At 39.2% G+C, this 19,492-nt stretch overlaps 1 protein-coding gene across 6 annotated transcripts in view; it reads left to right on the plus strand.

The window, feature by feature from the left end:
- The window catches only part of LOC148833055 (5'-AMP-activated protein kinase subunit gamma-2-like), a 124,578-nt gene that overhangs the window by 62,877 nt on the left and 42,209 nt on the right, over positions 1–19,492 (plus strand). For 5 of the 6 annotated variants that reach the window (XM_088919595.1, XM_088919594.1, XM_088919597.1 and 2 more), the window contains one exon: positions 14,667–14,890. In XM_088919595.1, the coding sequence (XP_088775721.1) occupies positions 14,667–14,890 (224 nt within the window). Of the gene's footprint in view, positions 1–5,625; positions 5,646–14,666; positions 14,891–19,492 lie in introns of those variants that run through there. The other variant, XM_088919600.1, reaches the window with a different exon arrangement.

Consider the following 19,492-nt stretch of genomic DNA (forward strand, 5'->3'; position numbering starts at 1 on the left):
TGTATTAGTTCAGAATGACATTAATGTTATAGTGCTGGAAGCCAGCTTTAACTTGCTCAGTTTTTTAATTAGGCACTGAACAATTAGTATACATTTTTTTATATTTCAATATTGTACCTTTCAAAATTTATTTTGTGGACTGCAAAAGATTAATATCTTACCTGTTGTTTAACTAGTGGAAACTGGTCCTGACTTATAGCACTTGATTGATTTTTTTTTGCCCAACTGTCAATCTGAAATACAGTATCAATAATGTTTTTGGTTGGAAACATTATATTCCAGGTAAAAGGAGGTACAAGTTCAAAGATCAGAGCATCTTTATGAGCCTAGGTGAATGAGGAGTTTCCTGTTGGAGTAGGGCATCTCAGATGTTTTGGTAATGGGGTGTATACTGCAGTTGTCCTCATAGAACGCCCCTTCTCTTTTTCTCTGTATATTGCTGGTTGCTTCAACTACTGTAGATTTAATCTCTCTGTGGATTCACTGTACTATTTTTAATTCTGCATTTCTTTAAAATAGCAGCTAGGCAGAGGGCTTCACGGAGTGAACTGTACTCAGTGGATTACTCTGCTCTTCACTGAACGTTGATACGTCTTTGTGTCGGCCTAGTTTTGTGCTCTAACCTTTGTTCGGTCACACTTCGAATATAATGAAGAGAAAGCAGAGAACAACAAGCCTGTACTGAATCGTGATTTCATTAGTTGAAGCGTGTGTTCATGTGTGCAGCTCTTTAAATGGAGAATGTGTGAGACAGTCACAGTGCAAGGCAAGATGACAACCTCTTTCCAACAATCAGTGCGCCATGCCAGGGGCATTGTGTTTTGGTGTTTTGTGTTTCGGGGACACCGTGGCCCCCTGGCTAGTGGTAGTTATGTAGAAAACAGGTTGATAAAATCACATTTTAAAACATCACCCACTTTCTTCAGGCAAGATTCTGCTGATTAAACTAGGGCCGTACACAAACTCGAAAGGTGACGCAGCTCGGGCTTCTGTGGACTAAAGGTGTGATGGGATGATTGACGTGGTTGTGTTGTTTGTGTGTTTGTTGGCAAGGATGTGGTAATATGAGAAGTGATATACTGTAGTATATTTACTGTATGGCTTCTTTCCACTACAGTCAAATAAAAGGGGACACACGGCAGTAGCTGCCAGCAGATCCCTTCATCTGTGCATTTCCATAAGTTAATTGTGATGATGCCACCTCCTGTGCTGTACTGCGCCCAGCTCAGGACTTTAATAGCCAGTGTGTGGCACTTATTGTCAGAAAAGCACAGGAGATCATCAGCAAATCTTATGAGGCCTGCAGTATAGTCGGTCTGGTGATAAATTGCACAGCTTAGTTTATAAAACATTCTTTGTTTAGGTGATGAGTAAAGAGCAGATGACTCAGATACAAATGGACCTCTACTGTCTCATTACTGCTTGGATCTTAAACCTCCCTTTGAGTGAATTGTCACGGTGGTTTCCCAGTGTTGTCTGTATGTCTTACAGTTTATAGTTTGATTTAACTGTGATTATTTCCGTGTCTAGCCATGTGAACACAAGTGTCATCACTGTGAACTGAAATGTAGTGACACAGTATGGTGATTCCAAAGTAGGTGTGTATATAATTGAAACAATCTAATGGAACTCGCAAACTCAGTAACGTCTAACATGCCGTGCCTAGAGAATATGGTTAAAACGTTCTCTTGTTATTGCAGTTTTAACATCCCTGGTATTCCAATAGCAAGAAGAGTAAACCTAAATACTGTATTAAGAGGACACATGTTTTAGTAGCGCACTCCTGATGATGTGATATAATCCCCCAGTTCCTAAACGTCTACAGAAATAGTCTCTGATTCATGCGCCTCTCCATTCGGAATTAATTAAAATATCCAAACAATCACAGACAATGTGGAACTTTTTCCCAGGGTGTCCTGGTTAATGCTTTTTTGGCACATGTGAGCTACACACCTTTATAAATCACTCTCCAGTATAAATCATTACACTACTACAGTGTTACACCACTCTACCACTTTGCTTTTTTAAGGGCTGGACTGTGGCCTGCAGTGTAATATCAGAGGGCAGATTGCCCGTGGGCAAGGAACTTGAGATGCCTCCAGTAGCTCTCGCAGTCATTTAATGGTTACATTAAGACGATGGAAATAAGACGCCATTTTTCAGGAATCAGGTTAACATTTGGCGGCCTTAATTAAGTGGTGTTTTCCTTTCCATCTGAAAAGACAAGAGTGGTTATTCTCCTGCTTCTAGTCTCAAATTGCATAAAAGTAATATGGAAAAAAACTTTTCATAATTTTTAAATGGCAGGGCTTTCATTAAATCTTAGGATTTACAGTATATGCGATCACTAACATTTTTTAAGTGAGATTGCCAAAAAGGATAGCTATTGTATTGTTGTTTACGCTTTTTTTTAGCCGGCAGAGGAATCCTACTCCACTGGGCCCCTGAACAAGGCCCTTAACCCCAACTGCTCCAGGGGCGCCGTATAAATGGCTGACCCTGCGCTCTGACCCCAAGCTTCTCTCCCTGTCTGTGTGTCTCATGGAGAGCAAGCTGGGGTATGCGAAAAGACAAATTCCTAATGCAAGAAATTGTATATGGCCAATAAAGTGATCTGACTGTTGTTCTGCTGTTCAGGAACGTGAGAAGATTATAGCACATAAAAGATTTAGGTTTATTTTTAGAGCACAATTCTAACCTTTTAATTTGCCTTTAAACGTTGAACGCACATGTTGTATGCCTTGTGTCGCTGAAGATGACAGTAACACATCCACTGTCACAGCTCCTTGCTTCTGTAAAGATGTGTTTCTGGATGAGTTAGGGTTCCAGTCCCTTTCTGTTGATCAGTCAAGGTCATATTATCTCAAGGCAAGTATAGAACCTTGTGAAAGCTAGAGATGTTACATTTCAAGAGAGCTAAAAGGAGACTTCTAGCCTACTATAGCAGTTGGGGTTATTTTTACTTTCCCTTTTTTGTTTTAAAATATTTTTCCCTTTTACATTGGTAATTTAAGGCTTTTCTGACACAACAGGGCTATGAAGGAAATAACTACTGTAATTTTGTGAGCATTATGTGCAGAAGTTTGTAAGGACGTGAAAAGCAACTAATATTTTCTCTAAGAACACTATCAGCCAAACAAAAAACAACAAAAAGGTTGTGTAGTTCTCTGAACCAGTTTTTGGTGAGGAATAGCCAAATACATTTCACAAATTTCAAAGAAACATAGAAGCATAGATGGTAGGAGCATAGATGACACTGGTTAAAGGATTTTGCCAACTTGGAACCCATGTGTGAATGACATTCTTTAGATAAATTTGAGCTGAATACAGAAGTGTTGCCTCACAAGTCTCACAAAGCTGTTTTCTGCCTTCAGCTCAAGTAGTTTTAATGAATTGTAGCAAAAACTTTTTGTTAGTGAATTGAGTACTCTGAATTATTCCTATTCCTTCTTAGGCATGTTACATAATTATTATTATTATTATTATTATTTAAACCATACTTGGGATTGTATTGCTTATTACACAGACAGCACCACTTGTAGTATAACTTTTTAAATATACTGTATTAAGTTAACCACATACTATCATTCAGGGTTCTTTTTACACATGTGAAAGAACCCTCACAAGACCAATGTTTCTCAGAGTGCCTGCTATTCAGTTTGCAAGTTTGATATTCTTAGAAAAAGTGTAGTTCATTGTGTAGTGTTGCTTTCCATGTGTGTAAAAGGAACTTCTACTTCATTTCAGGACTTTATCTTTTGAAATGCAGTGTTATTAGAATTGCAACAGCATGAAGAGTGCTTTCTCAAGACCTGATGGTATTATTAGAACACAGCTCTATGAGTTGTGTATAGTCCTGGTTTGAGCAGGTTTCTATTACAGTACTTGAAAATGGTGTATCCAGATGCACAGGGATTACTAGTAGTCAAGTTTTCATATGCTTATTCATATTTTTTATTTCATGTTTAAATATATGTATTTAATAATGTTGAGAAAAAAATGGTTTCTTGTAACTGTAAGCTATTGGTTCTGAGCCTTAATGCTTAAACCAAGTTTTATATCTAATGTTTGGTCTGGACTTTGTGATATACAGTACTGCACTTACTCTTTTGTCTTGTTGTCATTGTTTTTTTAGAACTTGTTTTTACAAAAAAAGGAAACCTTTATTGTTTATTGCTACTATGAGCTGCTGAGAAACATTTGCTCCTTATCATAACTGCTGACGTGTCAAAGAAACCTCTTTTGCAGTTAACAATTGGAAAACGTCACTGCTACGAATACTGCACCACCATTTTCACATTAATCATCTTTATTGTACCTTCTCTCTAATTCCAGAGCCTTCTATGCCCTGCACTGATAGATAAGCCTTACACTGGTCCTGCACTTTATTTTGTGGTCATAAAATCTCCTGAAATATAGTAGGTGTTATCTGCTCTTAAAACAAATTGCAACCCTATGCAATTTGAAGACAAATTGACTATACTGAGAAGAGAGAAGATGGGTTTTTAAATTTCCAGAACGTACCCAAAATGTGAATTATTAAAAAGCGAAGGAAAAAAATGCGTAAATAGGAATCTATCATTTATATTTGAGTTGGCACTGAATAAATAATAGGTCTACTGGGGCCGACTATAGCTCTTTTCATCCCGAAGCGCTTCACAAATTGGACAGGGCTCTCACCATTACCCTACAGATAGCACCACCTGGGTGCAGAAACTCAGTGTTACAGTATTGCACAGTACTTGCATGATACATGTCAGAAAAGACAGATCAATAGGTTTTAATTCAGCTTCAATCCCGTGCTGTCTGGTGAAACTCACAGATCAGAATAGATTACATTTCGGTGATTATAACACCTTGGATCGATATCACTGCCGTTGTTAATGCTTAGCTCTGTTCTACTGCTTTAGTGGTCTTGGTTCGCATCTGTCTGGCTTGTGTCTCGTTTTTGTGAAGTCCCTTTAAAGTTTTTTTTTAAGCATATTCTTGCTTATGCCACAGAAATTTGTCAGGGCTGAGTCACAGGATTTTTATTTCAGACAAAAAACTACTTATTTAAATCTCTCTTAATTAGTTGTTCTGATCCTTTTCAATCTAATGGTGGAACGACGCCCAACCCCCAAACACTAACCTCTTTAATGTCTTTCCAAAAAGTCAAAAACAATGGGGTACTTTTTAAACCCCTGTGTACGAATAAAAGATTGGAAAATCTCATTGTGATTCCAGCATGCAATTGGAAATGAATGATCTAGCATTTATAATCTTTACTGCTCAATACTGATGAAATTTCAGAACATAAATTTTTCCTTTTTCTTATCGTCCCATGTTATGTGCCTGACTAAAAACAAGCGCTCAGGTTTTTATGTGAGTGCACTCCAAGCAAAATAAGGGAAACCCAATGCCTTTGAAGAGCCATCATTTCTCTACATAGTTTGAAGTGTGAGCTGCTGACTCTTCAGTCAACACTCCAGGCTGACATTCTTCTTTCCCCTGACATTAAACTGGATATCTCTCCGCCTGGCTTTGCTGACAGGGTTATATAATGCTGTTTATTCCGTATCACTTTGAACCTCTTGGAAAACAAACTTCTAAAAATTGTGTTTTTCAGATATCCAAGAGATGGATACTGCAGCATCATTGATCCAGTAGCGAGTTTATACTTTTTCTTTTTATTAAATCAAGATTGGATCCAATCTGTTGTAGCTGTAGGAATGTAGTAGTTGCTTACAATAGAAAAAAAACATACCATAATCTGCACAATATTAACTGTGAGAGTTAAATACTGTAGGTGACTTCTAACTGTTTTTATTATATCATATTAGCTGTTCTCCTTCAAGGTTAAAAATGTAAGCTTTTAGTGAGTGACGTTTATTTTGCCAAGGTCACTCCTTAAGAAACATCTGGCGCTACAGACCAGTTTGAATAACCAAGTGATTTCCATACCATCCTAAAACCCTCTGTGATGAGTCTCAGACTTCTTCATTCTCTGTGGTCAGATGTAGAATTTTGTCATTAGGGATGCTTTAAAGATCCAGGAAGAGCAAGTTGTATCTTGTATAATTCCAGTATGCCTTAATATCATTTGTGGATAGAACCTTCAGTTGCAAACGGAATCCATGGAGGCCACATTTTTTTATCTTATCTGTAATACATGTCAGCACCAGGGCTATAATAAGAAGTTGCCATGACTGAAATGAACTAGAAAGAGAGCTGAGATAGTGAGCTGAAATGCCAAGAGATAATGGAAATACCAGCTTAAGCCATGGCTGTAGAAGGCAAATGTCAATAATTTGGAAACACTGTAGATGACGGAATTTACTGTAATGTACAGTATGTGCATGCACTGCACTCCGCTTCACTAGGCTGGAAGATCACTAGATAACTAGTGTTTCTTCCTGTACAAGCTGTGATTTTGTGAGGGAAGATAATGTAGTTCTCTGTGGTATAATGTGTACAGTAATGTTTTGGAAATGTCCTGCATGTATGGGGACAATTTTTTGTCATAAAGGCAACTGTGTTAGGAAATAGGACGCGTTTCTGCTTGCCATGGAAAAGGCTGAGGCCCCTTTCTGCCCTCTGCGGACTCATGATCTCGACATATTCGCCGTGATTGTAAAAGCTGGCAGCTGCTTCACTCCAGCGCTCAGCCTCGCCAAGAAGGTTTCGAGGAACATCGGTTTGTCCTCCGTTTGCTGCTGCTTTAAAGGCCTCTTATCCTACTTTGTTTCTTTTCATGACCCCCACCATGACGTCCCTGTATAAAGGCAAACTGGCATAACTTCAGGGTGAAGTGCCCTGTGTACCGACCAAGAGCCCCAAGTTATACGTGACTTCAGAGGGCCTTTAGCTGTACAAACCTCCTCTGGAGGCCTGACATGAAATCCAGCCTGATGGAGGATAAAAGCTGAAAAGAGCTTGGAGATCTTTTCTTACAGTAGATCAAATTTCTTGTTAGTCTGCCTGATTATTAATTTGCACTGTTTTGTGTGTGCCTTTTGATTAAGTTTAAGCTTTAACCATTGCATCTTTTTTTACCATTACCGTTAAAAAGTTTAAGCTTTTAACCATTACAGTACTTTTTACTGTAATGTATAAAGTCTTCGTTAGTCATCTGAGATCTGCAGACTCACTTCCAAGAGCCAAACAGCTTGGTCTTATTAGAACTGGCTGTGAATCTACAGTGTAAAATTATATTGTACCATTTAAAATGCTCTTCTTTATTTTGTTCCTTGAACAGTATTGCATTTGACTGGGTGACTCATATCACATTGTTTAAAACATAAAGCAAAGCGCCAAGTCTTTTTGATGTGCTTTATGACTGTTGTGAATGGTGGTGAACTTTTGTGGGTGCAGCCTACTGGGATAGCCATAGTCCACAAGGAGCTGACAAAACATCAACATTTCAACTTATTGTTGAAAGGTATCGATCAGGAGAGGGGTATAAAAGAATAGAAAAGGCATTGGATGTACCATGGAGCACTGTGAAGACTATTATCAATAAGTGGAGAAAATGTGGCAGCACACGGACATTGCCAAGATCAGGACGACCCTCCAAAGTTGATGACTGGACAAGGAGAAAACTTATCAGGGAGGCTACCAAGAGGCCTACAGCAACATTAAAGGAGCTGCAGAAATTTCTGGCAGGTTCTGGTCACTCCTTGCATGTAACCACAAACTCCCATATTCTGCACATGTCTAGGCTATGGGGTAGGGTGGCAAGATGGAAGCCATTTCTCACAAAAACGAACATCCAAGCCCATCTAAACTTTGCACAAAAAAAATACATTCAATCACCGCAAACCATGTGGAAAATGTCTTATGGTCTGATGTGACATAGGTTGAATTTTTTGGCCTTAATTCTAAAAGATATACTTGGCACAAAGGCAACACAGCTCATCATCCAAAGAACACCATACCTACTGTGAAGCATGGTGGTGGCAGCATCATGCTTTGGGGCTGCTTCTCTTTAGCTGGGACAGGTGCTTTTGGTACGTATTTTAACACAAAACCTGCTGACCTCTGTCCAAAAGCTGAAGCTGAAGCTGAAGATGAAGAGGAATTTCACCTTCCAATATGATAACGACCCAAAGCACACATTCAAGTCAACGAAGGAATGAGCCCAGACCTCAATCCCATAGAAAACCTGTGGAATGACCTAAAGAGGGCTGTGCACAGGAGTTCCCCTGGCAATTTGAAGGAGCTTGAGCTTTTTTGCAAGGAAGAGTGGGATAAAATTGCAAAGTCCAGTTGTGCAAAGTTCACAACTCATTCACAAAGACTTACTGCTGTAGTAAATGCAAAAGATGCTTCCACAAACTATTAGTTGGGGAGGTGCACACTTATGCAACCAGCGTGTTGTAGGTTTTTTAATTTAAATTATTCTTCCTAATAATTATCTATTTGTTTTTCTATTGAATTTTGTTGGTTGCAAGGGTCATTATAGATGATATGATTTATCTTGAGTTCTGGCTTTACATCACAAAAACCTGCAATTTCATTAAGGGTGTGTAGACCTTTTATGTCCACTGTAAATGGAAATAAGAGCAGTGGATTTCCATAGCTAGCTGAAATAATTCAGAACTATTTTACAGACCGCTTATATAGAAAGCTTTTTCCTTCAGTATAATTGTAATAAGTATTTTTCAGCCTAGGTGGCACTCTAACCTTTTTGCATATACAGTTGAAGAAACAAGGGCGCCTGATTCCAGGTGTTTACAGTCCTGATTTATTAAATTTTTACTACAGTATTTAATGTTCTGTACTTTTAGAAGTTTAAAGGAGCTTTTACTGAAAATCAGAAAATACTTCTAGAAATAGTATTTCTGTAAAATCATGTAAATCTTGTACAGTGTCAAGCATAGATCATCTAATACAGACCTGTGGTGCTATTGTTTTCATTAGGTTGAAAGGACACATGTTTCTTTCATGACTTTGACAGGAAAAATTCCTGGTTCCGGAGTACATAACGCTGATCTTTGTATTGCAGCTAAAATTTACTAGAATTCCCAAAAGTATCTGCAGTTATTTGTTCTTTAAATGAGGTCTAGGCACATGTGCAGTTAATTTAAAATATTAAAAGGAAGTGTGTACAAAGCCCCAATTGGTAAAAAGTTTCAGTTAAAGTGGCAATAAAGTTAAATAAAGTTAGATTGTGAAAAATACTGTACATGAAATTTGGCATGAATCGTAATTATAAACATGTATATAAGAATTAGAAATACACTGTGTACAAATATGTATGGTGTTTTTAAATAATGAAGAAAACAACATAGTCCAAAATGTAGTATTTAATCATTTCAACTATAGAACTGGAAAATACTGTGAAGAATATCTGTATGGACTAGGGTGTTGTGCAAGATAAATCTCATGCAAAAACACATTACAGTCAGGAGAAAAGTACTGTATGTCATACTGTATACTGAAACCTGTTGTCAAAACAAGCAGCTCGTGCCCTTGACCTCATACAAGGAGCTAAAGTTTACATTATAGAGTTTTTACACAGGCTGTTAAGTTCAAAGAAGTCAGTTAAGCCTATGCTTATAAGCTTAGAGTTACAAAACAAAAAGTCTTGCTTTTTTGATCTCTAAAATCCACAGTGGAAATGAAGTTTAAACTCCTTAAAGATGTTTAACTTAGTGTTCCTGCATTTCATGTTCATCCAAACATGCATTTTCAGATACCCCTTGGTCTTCCTCGCCAAACAAAACCGCCCCAGAATGAAGGTGTTTGGGAAATTTATGGGTTCTATGTTGAGCTATAAAGTATATGAGGGACTTTTCCCCCCTGTTAATCAGTTGTCTTAGTTAACACTATCAATGCTCAACAGATGTGTTTCCTCAGCAGAGCTGACTGCAGGGAAGAAGAGTATTCTAAGGGTTTGGATAGAGTCTGCTGTTTCTTCGTCTTGTGTTCATTTTGCTTCTAGAAAGGTCCAAATCTCCGCTGCACTATCGTATCTTTAGTTCCTTGGGTTATTGCAGATGATAAACTAGCTCCAAAGGTGTGATGTTTCATGTACATGTGCCTTGTCTATGCATGTTTCTATCTTCTTTCTCTTTTTTTTCCTTCTCTTTTTGTCCTACTAGTACGTGTGTATAATGTGTATTTCGGGAAGAAGTGCAGGCTGTCCTGTTCTGCAATTGCTTCTGTGTTTCCTGTCCCATAGGGTTAAGGTTTAAATAAATAAGAATAATTGTTGCAATAAATAAATGGGCATCCTGTTGGGTCCAATTATATTCTGTACTTGCATAGGGAGAATTAATGCTCAACCTGCAGTCCTGGAGAACAACACGGATTGTGATTTTATTTACTTCTGAAATTCTGTTTGCTCACTTTAATTTGTAACTTGTCACTTTTTGCCAATCTTAACAGATATTAAGCATAACCAATGAAATTGCAAACTTGGGATTTTCAAGCAGCAGTCGTGTACCTTTTACATATCATCCCAACAGGCCTTTGTCTGTTTGCATTGCTCTGAAGATGACCCTCCTGCATTGCTTCCTTTCTGATAGCCTTGTCTCCAGCAGAGCCAATTAAAAGGTGTCACCGAGTTATTAGGAGCAACATCTGCTCATTAATTATGTTCACTGGTGGCTTTCAGGTTACTGTTCAGAGGAGGTACTCAGCAACACAACAGATGAAAAGCTTGTGTTAAGAATGTTTTACTTTTCCCTGCCATCTTTTCGGTTTAGCGATTACCATCTCCCTATTGCAACTCAAAATTCAACAAGGATGAAGGTTCCATTTTCTGCCACCTATAGTACAGTACATTATCTACATTATCTCCCTGCATCTCACAACTGGCAACCCACTGAAGCTCAGCAGGTGTGAGCCTGACCAGTACCTGAATGGGAGACCTCCTGGGAAAAACTAAGGTTGCTGCCGGAAGTGGCGTTAGTGGGGCCAGTAAAGGGCGCTCACCCTGCGCTCTGTCTGGGTCCTAATGCCCCAGATTTGATGGGGGACACTTACTGTAAAAAGGCGCTGTCCTTCAGATGAGACGTAAACCAAGGTCCTGACTCTCTGTGGTCATTAAAAATCCCAGGGCATTTCTTGAAAAGAGTAGGTGATTGGCCTTCACCAGTCATGGCCTCCTAATAGTCCCCACCTATGAACTGGCTTCATCACTCTGTTCTCCACCCCACTGATAGCGGGTGTGTGGGGAGTGTACTGGTGCACTATGGCTGCCATCGTATCATCCAGGTGGATGCTGCACATTGGTGGTGGGGGGGAGTCCCCACTACCTGTAAAGTCCTTTGAGTGGAGTGTCCAGAAAAGCGCTGTTTAAGTGTAAGCAATTATTAATCTGCCTTATCTTTTTCCCCAACCACCACTGATTTTTATTACCCCTTTGATCATCTAATGCAACCCTATCATTCTGCAGTACCTGAAACATTTTCTTTTTTGCAAATCCTGTATGTTGCACGATGTGGTACTGTAGATCTTTTAGGAACGTTCCTTCCTGTAGTTCTATCTGTAGGTTGCTTTCGCATAAAGGCCTGAGCTTCTACTTTGTAAAACACCCATGAGAGAGAAAATGGAAAAGCAAATCAAAGGTTAAAAATGCCACATCCAGATGATATGGGTCATGACAATTGGATCGGAAAGTCTTTGAGTTTACATAATGGAGAGAGCAGTGAAATAAGTATGCCCAGGGCCAAGTTTCCATTGTTAACCAGCTATGACTAGTACCGTGCAGGAAAGCATGTGAAGTCCACCATGTGACAGTGTGCTCAGTCGAGTTGCAGCACAATGAGGAGTTTTGAGGCTGTGGAGATGTGACTAGTAAACTCTGAGGGCCTGTTCAGTGTCAGAGGGCTCGTCTCAGAGGGTCTGCTCTGTTTCATTGATTTCTAGGAAAATACCAAAGGCCACAAGAGCACATTGTGAGGATAAACACAAGAACGGATTTATCGTACAGCTTTGTATAGAAGTATTATAGAAATTTTGAAATATAAACAGCAAGTACTAAAAAATACAGCACTGTACAACACCAAGTGTTAAGTTGTAGTATCCATTTGTGCGTCTTCTTTGCTACTTCTGTAGTCTTTGCCGCTCCCGTCTTTGTGTCATTGCGTGTTTACTAAAGACACTAGAGTCAATATCAATGATATAAATTAGGAACTGTGGCGTGTCTCACAGATCCCAGTGTTACGCCACTAATTACATCACTCTAATTAGAAGCTTCTCCACTTCCAACTACACTCTACCACCACACACTATTTTCTGTTTCTGTTTACTAGTTCTCCGTCCTATGTTACCTTTGATTCCTTGATCTTTGAGTTTTGGAATCGATCTTTTATGTGGAAATTTTAATCTTGCTAAATACCTTCCACAATGTCATGACGTAATGTGACAACGTCTCTACCGTGGGGCAGCAATTATTATAATGCAGCTACCCAGTGAAGTAGTCATTAGCCACATCACCCTGCAACTCACAACTGGCAACCCACTGAAGCTCAGCAGGTGTGAGCCTGGTCAGTACCTGGATGGGAGACCTCCTGGGAAAGGTTGCTGCTGGAAGAGGTGTTAGTGGGGGCAGCAGGGGGCGCTCACCCTGCAGTCCGTGTGGGTCCTAATGCCCCTAAATGCTTTGAGTGCAGTGTGCAGAAAAAGCATTATATAAATGTAAGGAATTTATTATTATTATTATCATTATTATTAAAATACATACTGTAATAGAAACATACTGTTTGAAAATGTACAGTTTTCTGCAGTATATCTGCAGTGTTTCTTCTGCAGGTGCCATTACATACTGTAGCTCCAGATGTAAAAGTTGTGTTGCTTTTTGAAGTTGGTGAAATATTCTTTTTTAACCGTTATGTGCATCGCTTTTAAAATGCTGTTATTAAATTCAGGTTAAAAAGAATCATAGTTTCTGTACATGTTAATCAGCATACATGGAGCTACAGTACTTTGGAATGACCTGCTTTCCTTGACAAGATCTGGCCGAGTGGATTTTATGCTTTCATTTGCGTCTGTACATTTCTAGGAGGACCTGATTAAAATTCTGGAGACATAGAATGACAGCATTGGCCAAAGAAAAGAGAGATGGGTAATGAAATTTGCTGCAGATGAAAGAGTTGTTAAGATGTACGATACAGTTCAGGGAGCTGTGCTTTCTCTCCATTTGCTGGGGGGGAAAAGTGATAAGTTGTGGATGCTTGGCAGCTGTGTATATGTTGCTTGTTCATTTTGAAAAGGGGGGGAATTCTGTAATTTCAAACTAGCTTGTTGCTGGGCTTGTGTATAGAGTACAGCAATGTCTTGCTGGGTATTTCAATTTGAAAACTTTGAATAATGTTGTTTAGTATATTAAAATGAGAATTATTATAATGAAATCAGTGCTGAAATTTAATAAAAATACTGTAGTGAAAGTAACAACGTGTTGTATGTCTGCTTCTATGACATAATTTACATCAGTACATGAATCACGTTCAATAACTTTATTATTCTCTAATATACTGTATTAGATTATATTATAAATATATTTGCACCTTGCTTTTCCAGCTGTTTGATTAATTTGTGGTTTGCTAGCTTGAATATAAGAAAGGTTAGAAATGAAGACTGTTGCTTTTCCCATATTGTTTTTTTTTATTAATACCGTAGTAGCTTTTTGATCCAGCAACCACATTTGTGTGTCACTTGAGAGGTCCTTTTGAGCATCTGCAGTATCAACTCAGCCATTGTAAAATTGGTTTTAAATTGGTTTGCCTCATAGGCAGCTTTTTCAGCTAAGAGCAGACAACCAAGGAATCCTCTTAATACTTGAGTGCTATGTACTGTATACCTTCTCTGTAATGAATGGATGGCCATGTAAGATAAGAGGAGAAGGTTTTTACACGGACACATCAAGTGAGATGGAAGGTTAATTTTAAACAGCAGCTACTGATATGGATGGCAGTGCTTGATAGAATTGGCATATTATAGCATAATGTAATCCATTATTACATTATTATTACAGTTAGCAGAGACACTTTGATACACAATTAACAAACTGACATCATGTTAGAAATGGTTGCCCTGGTGATACCACATTTTCATTTGGGGGGGGGAGGGGGGAAGATGCATTCTTGTTGTAACAGCATGTGTTCTACCATGGTGACCTGAGACAACCTAAAAGATCAGCTAAAGATTTGTTTCTTCTTTCCCCAGAGGAGAAAGTTCCTAATGCACTGGAATCCTAACAGCTGAGCATCCCGTGATAAATTGCTCACAGGCTTTGTGCTTTTGCAATTCTTAATTTTCCCTGCCATGCTCAGATTGAATGCATGGTCTCAGCGACACTCTTATCAGGGCCTATGTGTATTTCGAGAAACTAATTCAGGCTGGTAGATAAAAAGGGTTTCGTCACTGCAGCTGGATATATTTTAATACTAGAAATCATTTTTCAATCTCTGAAATCTTAGACCAAAAACTCATTGGAACACAGCAACTGAAGTGAGTCAAACTAAATAGGCATTGGTTATAAAAAAATCCCATCAAAAGTTTGAAACAGGTGCGAAATTCCAGTGTGATTCGAAATGTGCTCAGGAAACCACTGAGAGACTTGACTGCAGTCCATCCTTTGGGATTACAGTACATTACTGCCACCTGTAAAAGCCGCAAAAGACCAAGTAAAGTGAGCTCAAGTAAACTCTAACCGCCTGTTTTGTTTTCTTCCACAGCCTCAGGGCTCTCCTCACCCCCTACTACTCCGACTCAGGTGACCAAACAGCCCTCTTTCCCCTTGGAAGCCTACAAGAATGAGCCAGAGCGCCTGGAGTCTCGCATGCGCTCCTATTCCTCGCCCCCCGACACCGGCCAGCGCTTCACCCTCCCTACGCACCAGGCAGGGGTCTCAACCAAGCCTCCCACTCCCTCCTCGATTCCTATCGCTACCTCACGACCTGTGAGTATCGCACAAGTGCACCTCTCCTTTTCCAGTATACGAAGTTGCTTGGGCTTATCCCAGAAAACTGTATCTCGACTACCAAGCAGTGGAATTCCGGGCATTGACGATTGTCAATCGAAGGGCGCCATGAATCCAGGTCTGATGGTGATTTGGTTCCTTAGGAACATTCTGCACACCCTATGAGGGACACCAGTGAAGTTAATGCTTTCTGGTCATTCTCCATGGCAACACATTCCCCATAGTCCAGTTTGTACGTGTGTGGAATTAAGACCATAGGAAGGTCTACAAATGAGACAAGGCCTTTCAGCCCATCTAGTAGGTAAGTAATCCAAGGATCGGATCCAGCCTTTTCTTGAAATGAAGCAGGGATGTCGGCTTCAACAGTATGGCTACATCGCTTGTCCCAGACTCCCACTGCCCTTTGTGTAAAACAAATTGCCTTCTGTTGTCAGTTTTATATGTTCTTTTCCATTGTTTGCCTTGGCATTTGGTCACTCGTCTCTGGACTGATTTGTTAGCAGCAATGTATTTTGTGTAGCATGGTGTCAAAGCTTTTGAGAAGATTTTGACAAGATTCTCTTTTACAGTTTAACTCATCTTGATCCTGCCTGCCGGTCTTTGATAACTTAAAGTTTAAAAAGAATTTTTTTTGGTCTATCAGGAAGCTACTCTCAGTTCAGTAAAACATTACATTCCATGTCCCCTTTCCATTCACATGAATGATATATTGTCCTGTGGGAATGAAACAGTAAATATTATCAGGTCCTTCCAGTGTTGTTGTGGCTACACAGTTCTAAGTCCTCCTGTAAATCTCTTTACAAGAACTGTGTTTAAAGGTATGAAAAGTGGTGCAAAAAACAACTGCCTCCTGTTATTTCTGACTTGTTTGTGCCATTCTGGTGGTGGCCACAAGTTCAATGTGTTAAAACATGACAGGACAAACACTCTTAGGTGGCCTCGAACATCATCAAGGTGGATGGTAAAAGCACTTCAATTACATTGAAAACCTTGTATACGACAAGCCAGTGTTGGCAGGACATGTTTGTCTGTTAAAGGCTTTTTAAGATTCAGGAATTTTCCATTTGCAAGTCATATTTCTGTTGAAATGTATGCTGATGCACCCCCCAGGCTGAGATTCCTGAAGGCAAATGATACCTGCAGAAAGCTACCTCGTACAACTAAAAATAAATTATTTGGGCTTGAAAACAGCTTTAATTATCAAAAGTACAGGTAAAGGTTTATTCCATGCTGAAAGGAAAAGAAAAGAGACGTAATGTTTCGGCTGTGGAGTCTTTGCCCGACACCTGAAGAAGACTTAATAGCCAAAAGAGAGTTATGTCTTTTTTCTTTTCCTTTCAGCATGGAATAAACCTTTACCTGTTCCTTTGCAACCTACGCATGCTGACGCAGCTACCAAACATCCTATGAATAATTATTAATTGATATTATGTACACACACAGGAGTGGTATGATCCATCAGAGTATCCCCACCTGTCTAAAGCATTGAGAACGGTCCAGCATGTGTTTTTTTCCCCATAATTCCCAAGGACTGCGAAGTACAGTACATTGTTCTGTGGGAATGAAATGGTAAACAGTATCCAGTCCTTCCAATGTTGTTGTGGCTATGCAGAAGACCATGGATTATCTTGAGTCTGCTGATGATGGGAAAGAAAGCCGATTGTGAAGATAATTATTATTTTTCGTGTATTTCTGTAGCACTTTTCATCCGTAAGAATCCCAAGAGATTTACGTGTAAAAGGGGACCCACTTCATCCACCACTGCAGTGATGTGCTGCAGCCGTTATGCACCAACAGCTAGTGGATATGGCTCCATAACGTGAATTAAGGTGGAAGTTCAGGGAGGCTGGATTATGCAAGCCCAAAAAGGAATTTAATCAGGTCCCTGGGGTAAGCACTCCTGGATTTACAAACAGTGCCATTGGATCTTAAATATCAACTGGTCTAAATTCTTTTAATGTCTGAACATGTACAGTATCTGAGGTACTGTATAGCACCTCCTATGGCATAATGTTCTCAGTCTGTGTCAATCGGTATCAAGTAGTTTGAGAAATGTGTTCGGAGGTTCTGCTAGAATCTTTTTAGCTTTCTGTGAGTGGAGCATCTTTTCTGTTTTTGCTGATACTGTATAACTTATCTTCTGGTTATGTTTTTAAAGGTGGGCATATTGGCACATTCCATGCCACTTTAACCATATTCCCACAACAGTTGTGAACACGCAGTAAAAACAACAGTACAACATGTTTGAGGTTCTGTTGAGAGTATGTGGTGCTATTTTGTTATGACAGCATGTCCTGTATGTCTTTATATGAGAATAACAAAACGTTTCTTCCCCTCATTCAAAAATTCTGGTCAGTCAAGTGAAAAGCACGCTAAATCTAATGTCAGTATGTTAGTAAGAACAAGATTATTTTTGTTTTTTGCTCACTGGGTACAGACAGGGCGGTATTTCTGAAGAATTGTAGACAGTATTTTTGGGCTTTTCAGAAGGTGGGTAGAACTGAAGAATTTAGCATTCCACACGCATCTTCTTTATATACTGGGTACAGAAAGAGCCCTGACATATTAAAATGAGCAGGCTTCCTTCCCTACCCCTCCTTGCGTGTTTGTCGTTTTTGTTGCAGACGCTTTTAAGCTCTGTTAAAGCTGCTCTTTATAATCTGGTAATACTACCTCGAAAACATTGAATGAGGAAAGAATCAGAATGGGGCCTAATCCTACAGTTAAGAGTTTAAAGGATCTGGAGAAAATCTGTTAATGGCTGAAATCTCTTATGTAAATAATAAGATGGTTTAACAGCCAAAGGATTAGCAACTAGACATGTATTGCATAAGTACTGTACATGTTATTGTTTTTTGGAGAACAAAGCATGAGGAGCTTGGTAATGAAGAATTTCAAACCTGATTAATATGACCTCGATATGACTGTGCCAAGATATCCAAAGAAGATGGGTTAAATTAAACTCAGCATGTTTGGAGCAAGATCTGTTTTGTGCTGCAGCACTTTTCCTATACCGACATTAAGAGCAATTTGTATCTCATCATGAGCTACAGTATAATAGACGGTTTGCTGTAGACAAGTGCGAGTAAGAGCCTGGCAATATACTGGAGACTAGTGTTTCCTCACTGAAAATAAATCCAGTCTTAGAGTGAGATGAAAACAGAGCTCCCCGGCTTCTTTCTGTAGTTAAGCAACAGAACAGCCATTAAACCTGAGGGGCAATGAAGCAGAAATCTGGAAATGATACTTAGAGCTTACTTAAAGCTGTCACATTTCCTCAGGATTCTCATTCAGTTTGGAAGCACAGTCATTCCACCCATGCTATGAAGTATTGTACTTACTGTACATTGTAGAGTGTGTTTTGGAGAAGTGGTGTAGGGTGCATGTGTTTTGCTGTCAAGGTTTTTTTTTACCTTTTACCCCTTCTGTGTTAGATTTATTTTTGTTATGTAGTAAATAGGACAAAATAGAGAAAAGATCATATTGGGGTACAATAGCATAAGTAATGTTGGAATTGCAGCAGACTGAGGCTTTCAGAATCAAAAAAGGAAAGGGAATTCTAGGGAGAAGGGCCTCAAAAAAAACAGCAGCTTGGCACTAATCTTGTTCATAATTTGCCTCATAAATCTCTCTTCCAGGCAGAACCCAGCCTGACACAGCCAAACTCAACCTGCTTTTCTGATGTCTTCTTAGATCAGGTTTCGGGGTGGTTATGATCAGATAAAAAAATTCCCTCTGGGGACGATAAAAATCTTATGATCACACAGCACTCCGGTACATTTAAATAGAATGCAAAAAAAAGAAGAGAAGAAAAACATTGCACATTATACTATTGCACATGTACAGTATAACACATAACAACATGTAACATTTATTACACAAGACAAAACATATTGCCCTCAAGTGGGTTGTAAGAGTTAAAATTGTGTTCATCCTTGACATTTGCGTTGACAGCTTTAATGGATAGTGGAACAAAGGAATGTTTGTATCTGTTTGACTTGCATTTGGGAACCCTAAAACGTTTGCCAGAAGGAAGAAGTTGATATTCAGAGTTGAGGATGTGGGAGGGATCTGATATAATTTTTCCTGCCTGTTTGATTAGGGATTTTTCAAAGATTGTCTGCAGGGAGGGGTGCTGTTTCACTCCCATGACCTTCAAAGCTGTCTGGATGAGGCGGGTAATTTGTGATTTAAAATGAACTGATAGATTACCAAACCACACTGCAATACCATATCTGATAATGCTCTCGATTACAGCACGGTTAAAGAGTAGCATTACTTCCTGTCGAACCCCAAACACCCTTAGTCACCCTTAGCACAGGTTACGGTCTATGTGTCCACCTAAGTACTTATATGAATCAACCTGAGTGATAAGTTCGTTGTGGATTACTACCTGTGAGTGATCACCAACTGCTCTGGGATCCAAAACTAAATCTTTTGTTTTTATTAATATTCAGCATTAGGCTATTGTTGTCACACCGTTGCAAAAACCTTTGGATTTCTGACATGTATACAAATGAGCTGCTACCTCTATGCATTAAGCCAAGAACAGCTGTATCATCTGAGAATTTGAAAATGAAG

Source organism: Atractosteus spatula, chromosome 6, assembly GCF_055471065.1.
Source record: "Atractosteus spatula isolate fAtrSpa1 chromosome 6, fAtrSpa1.hap1, whole genome shotgun sequence".
NCBI classification, from domain to species: domain Eukaryota; kingdom Metazoa; phylum Chordata; class Actinopteri; order Semionotiformes; family Lepisosteidae; genus Atractosteus; species Atractosteus spatula.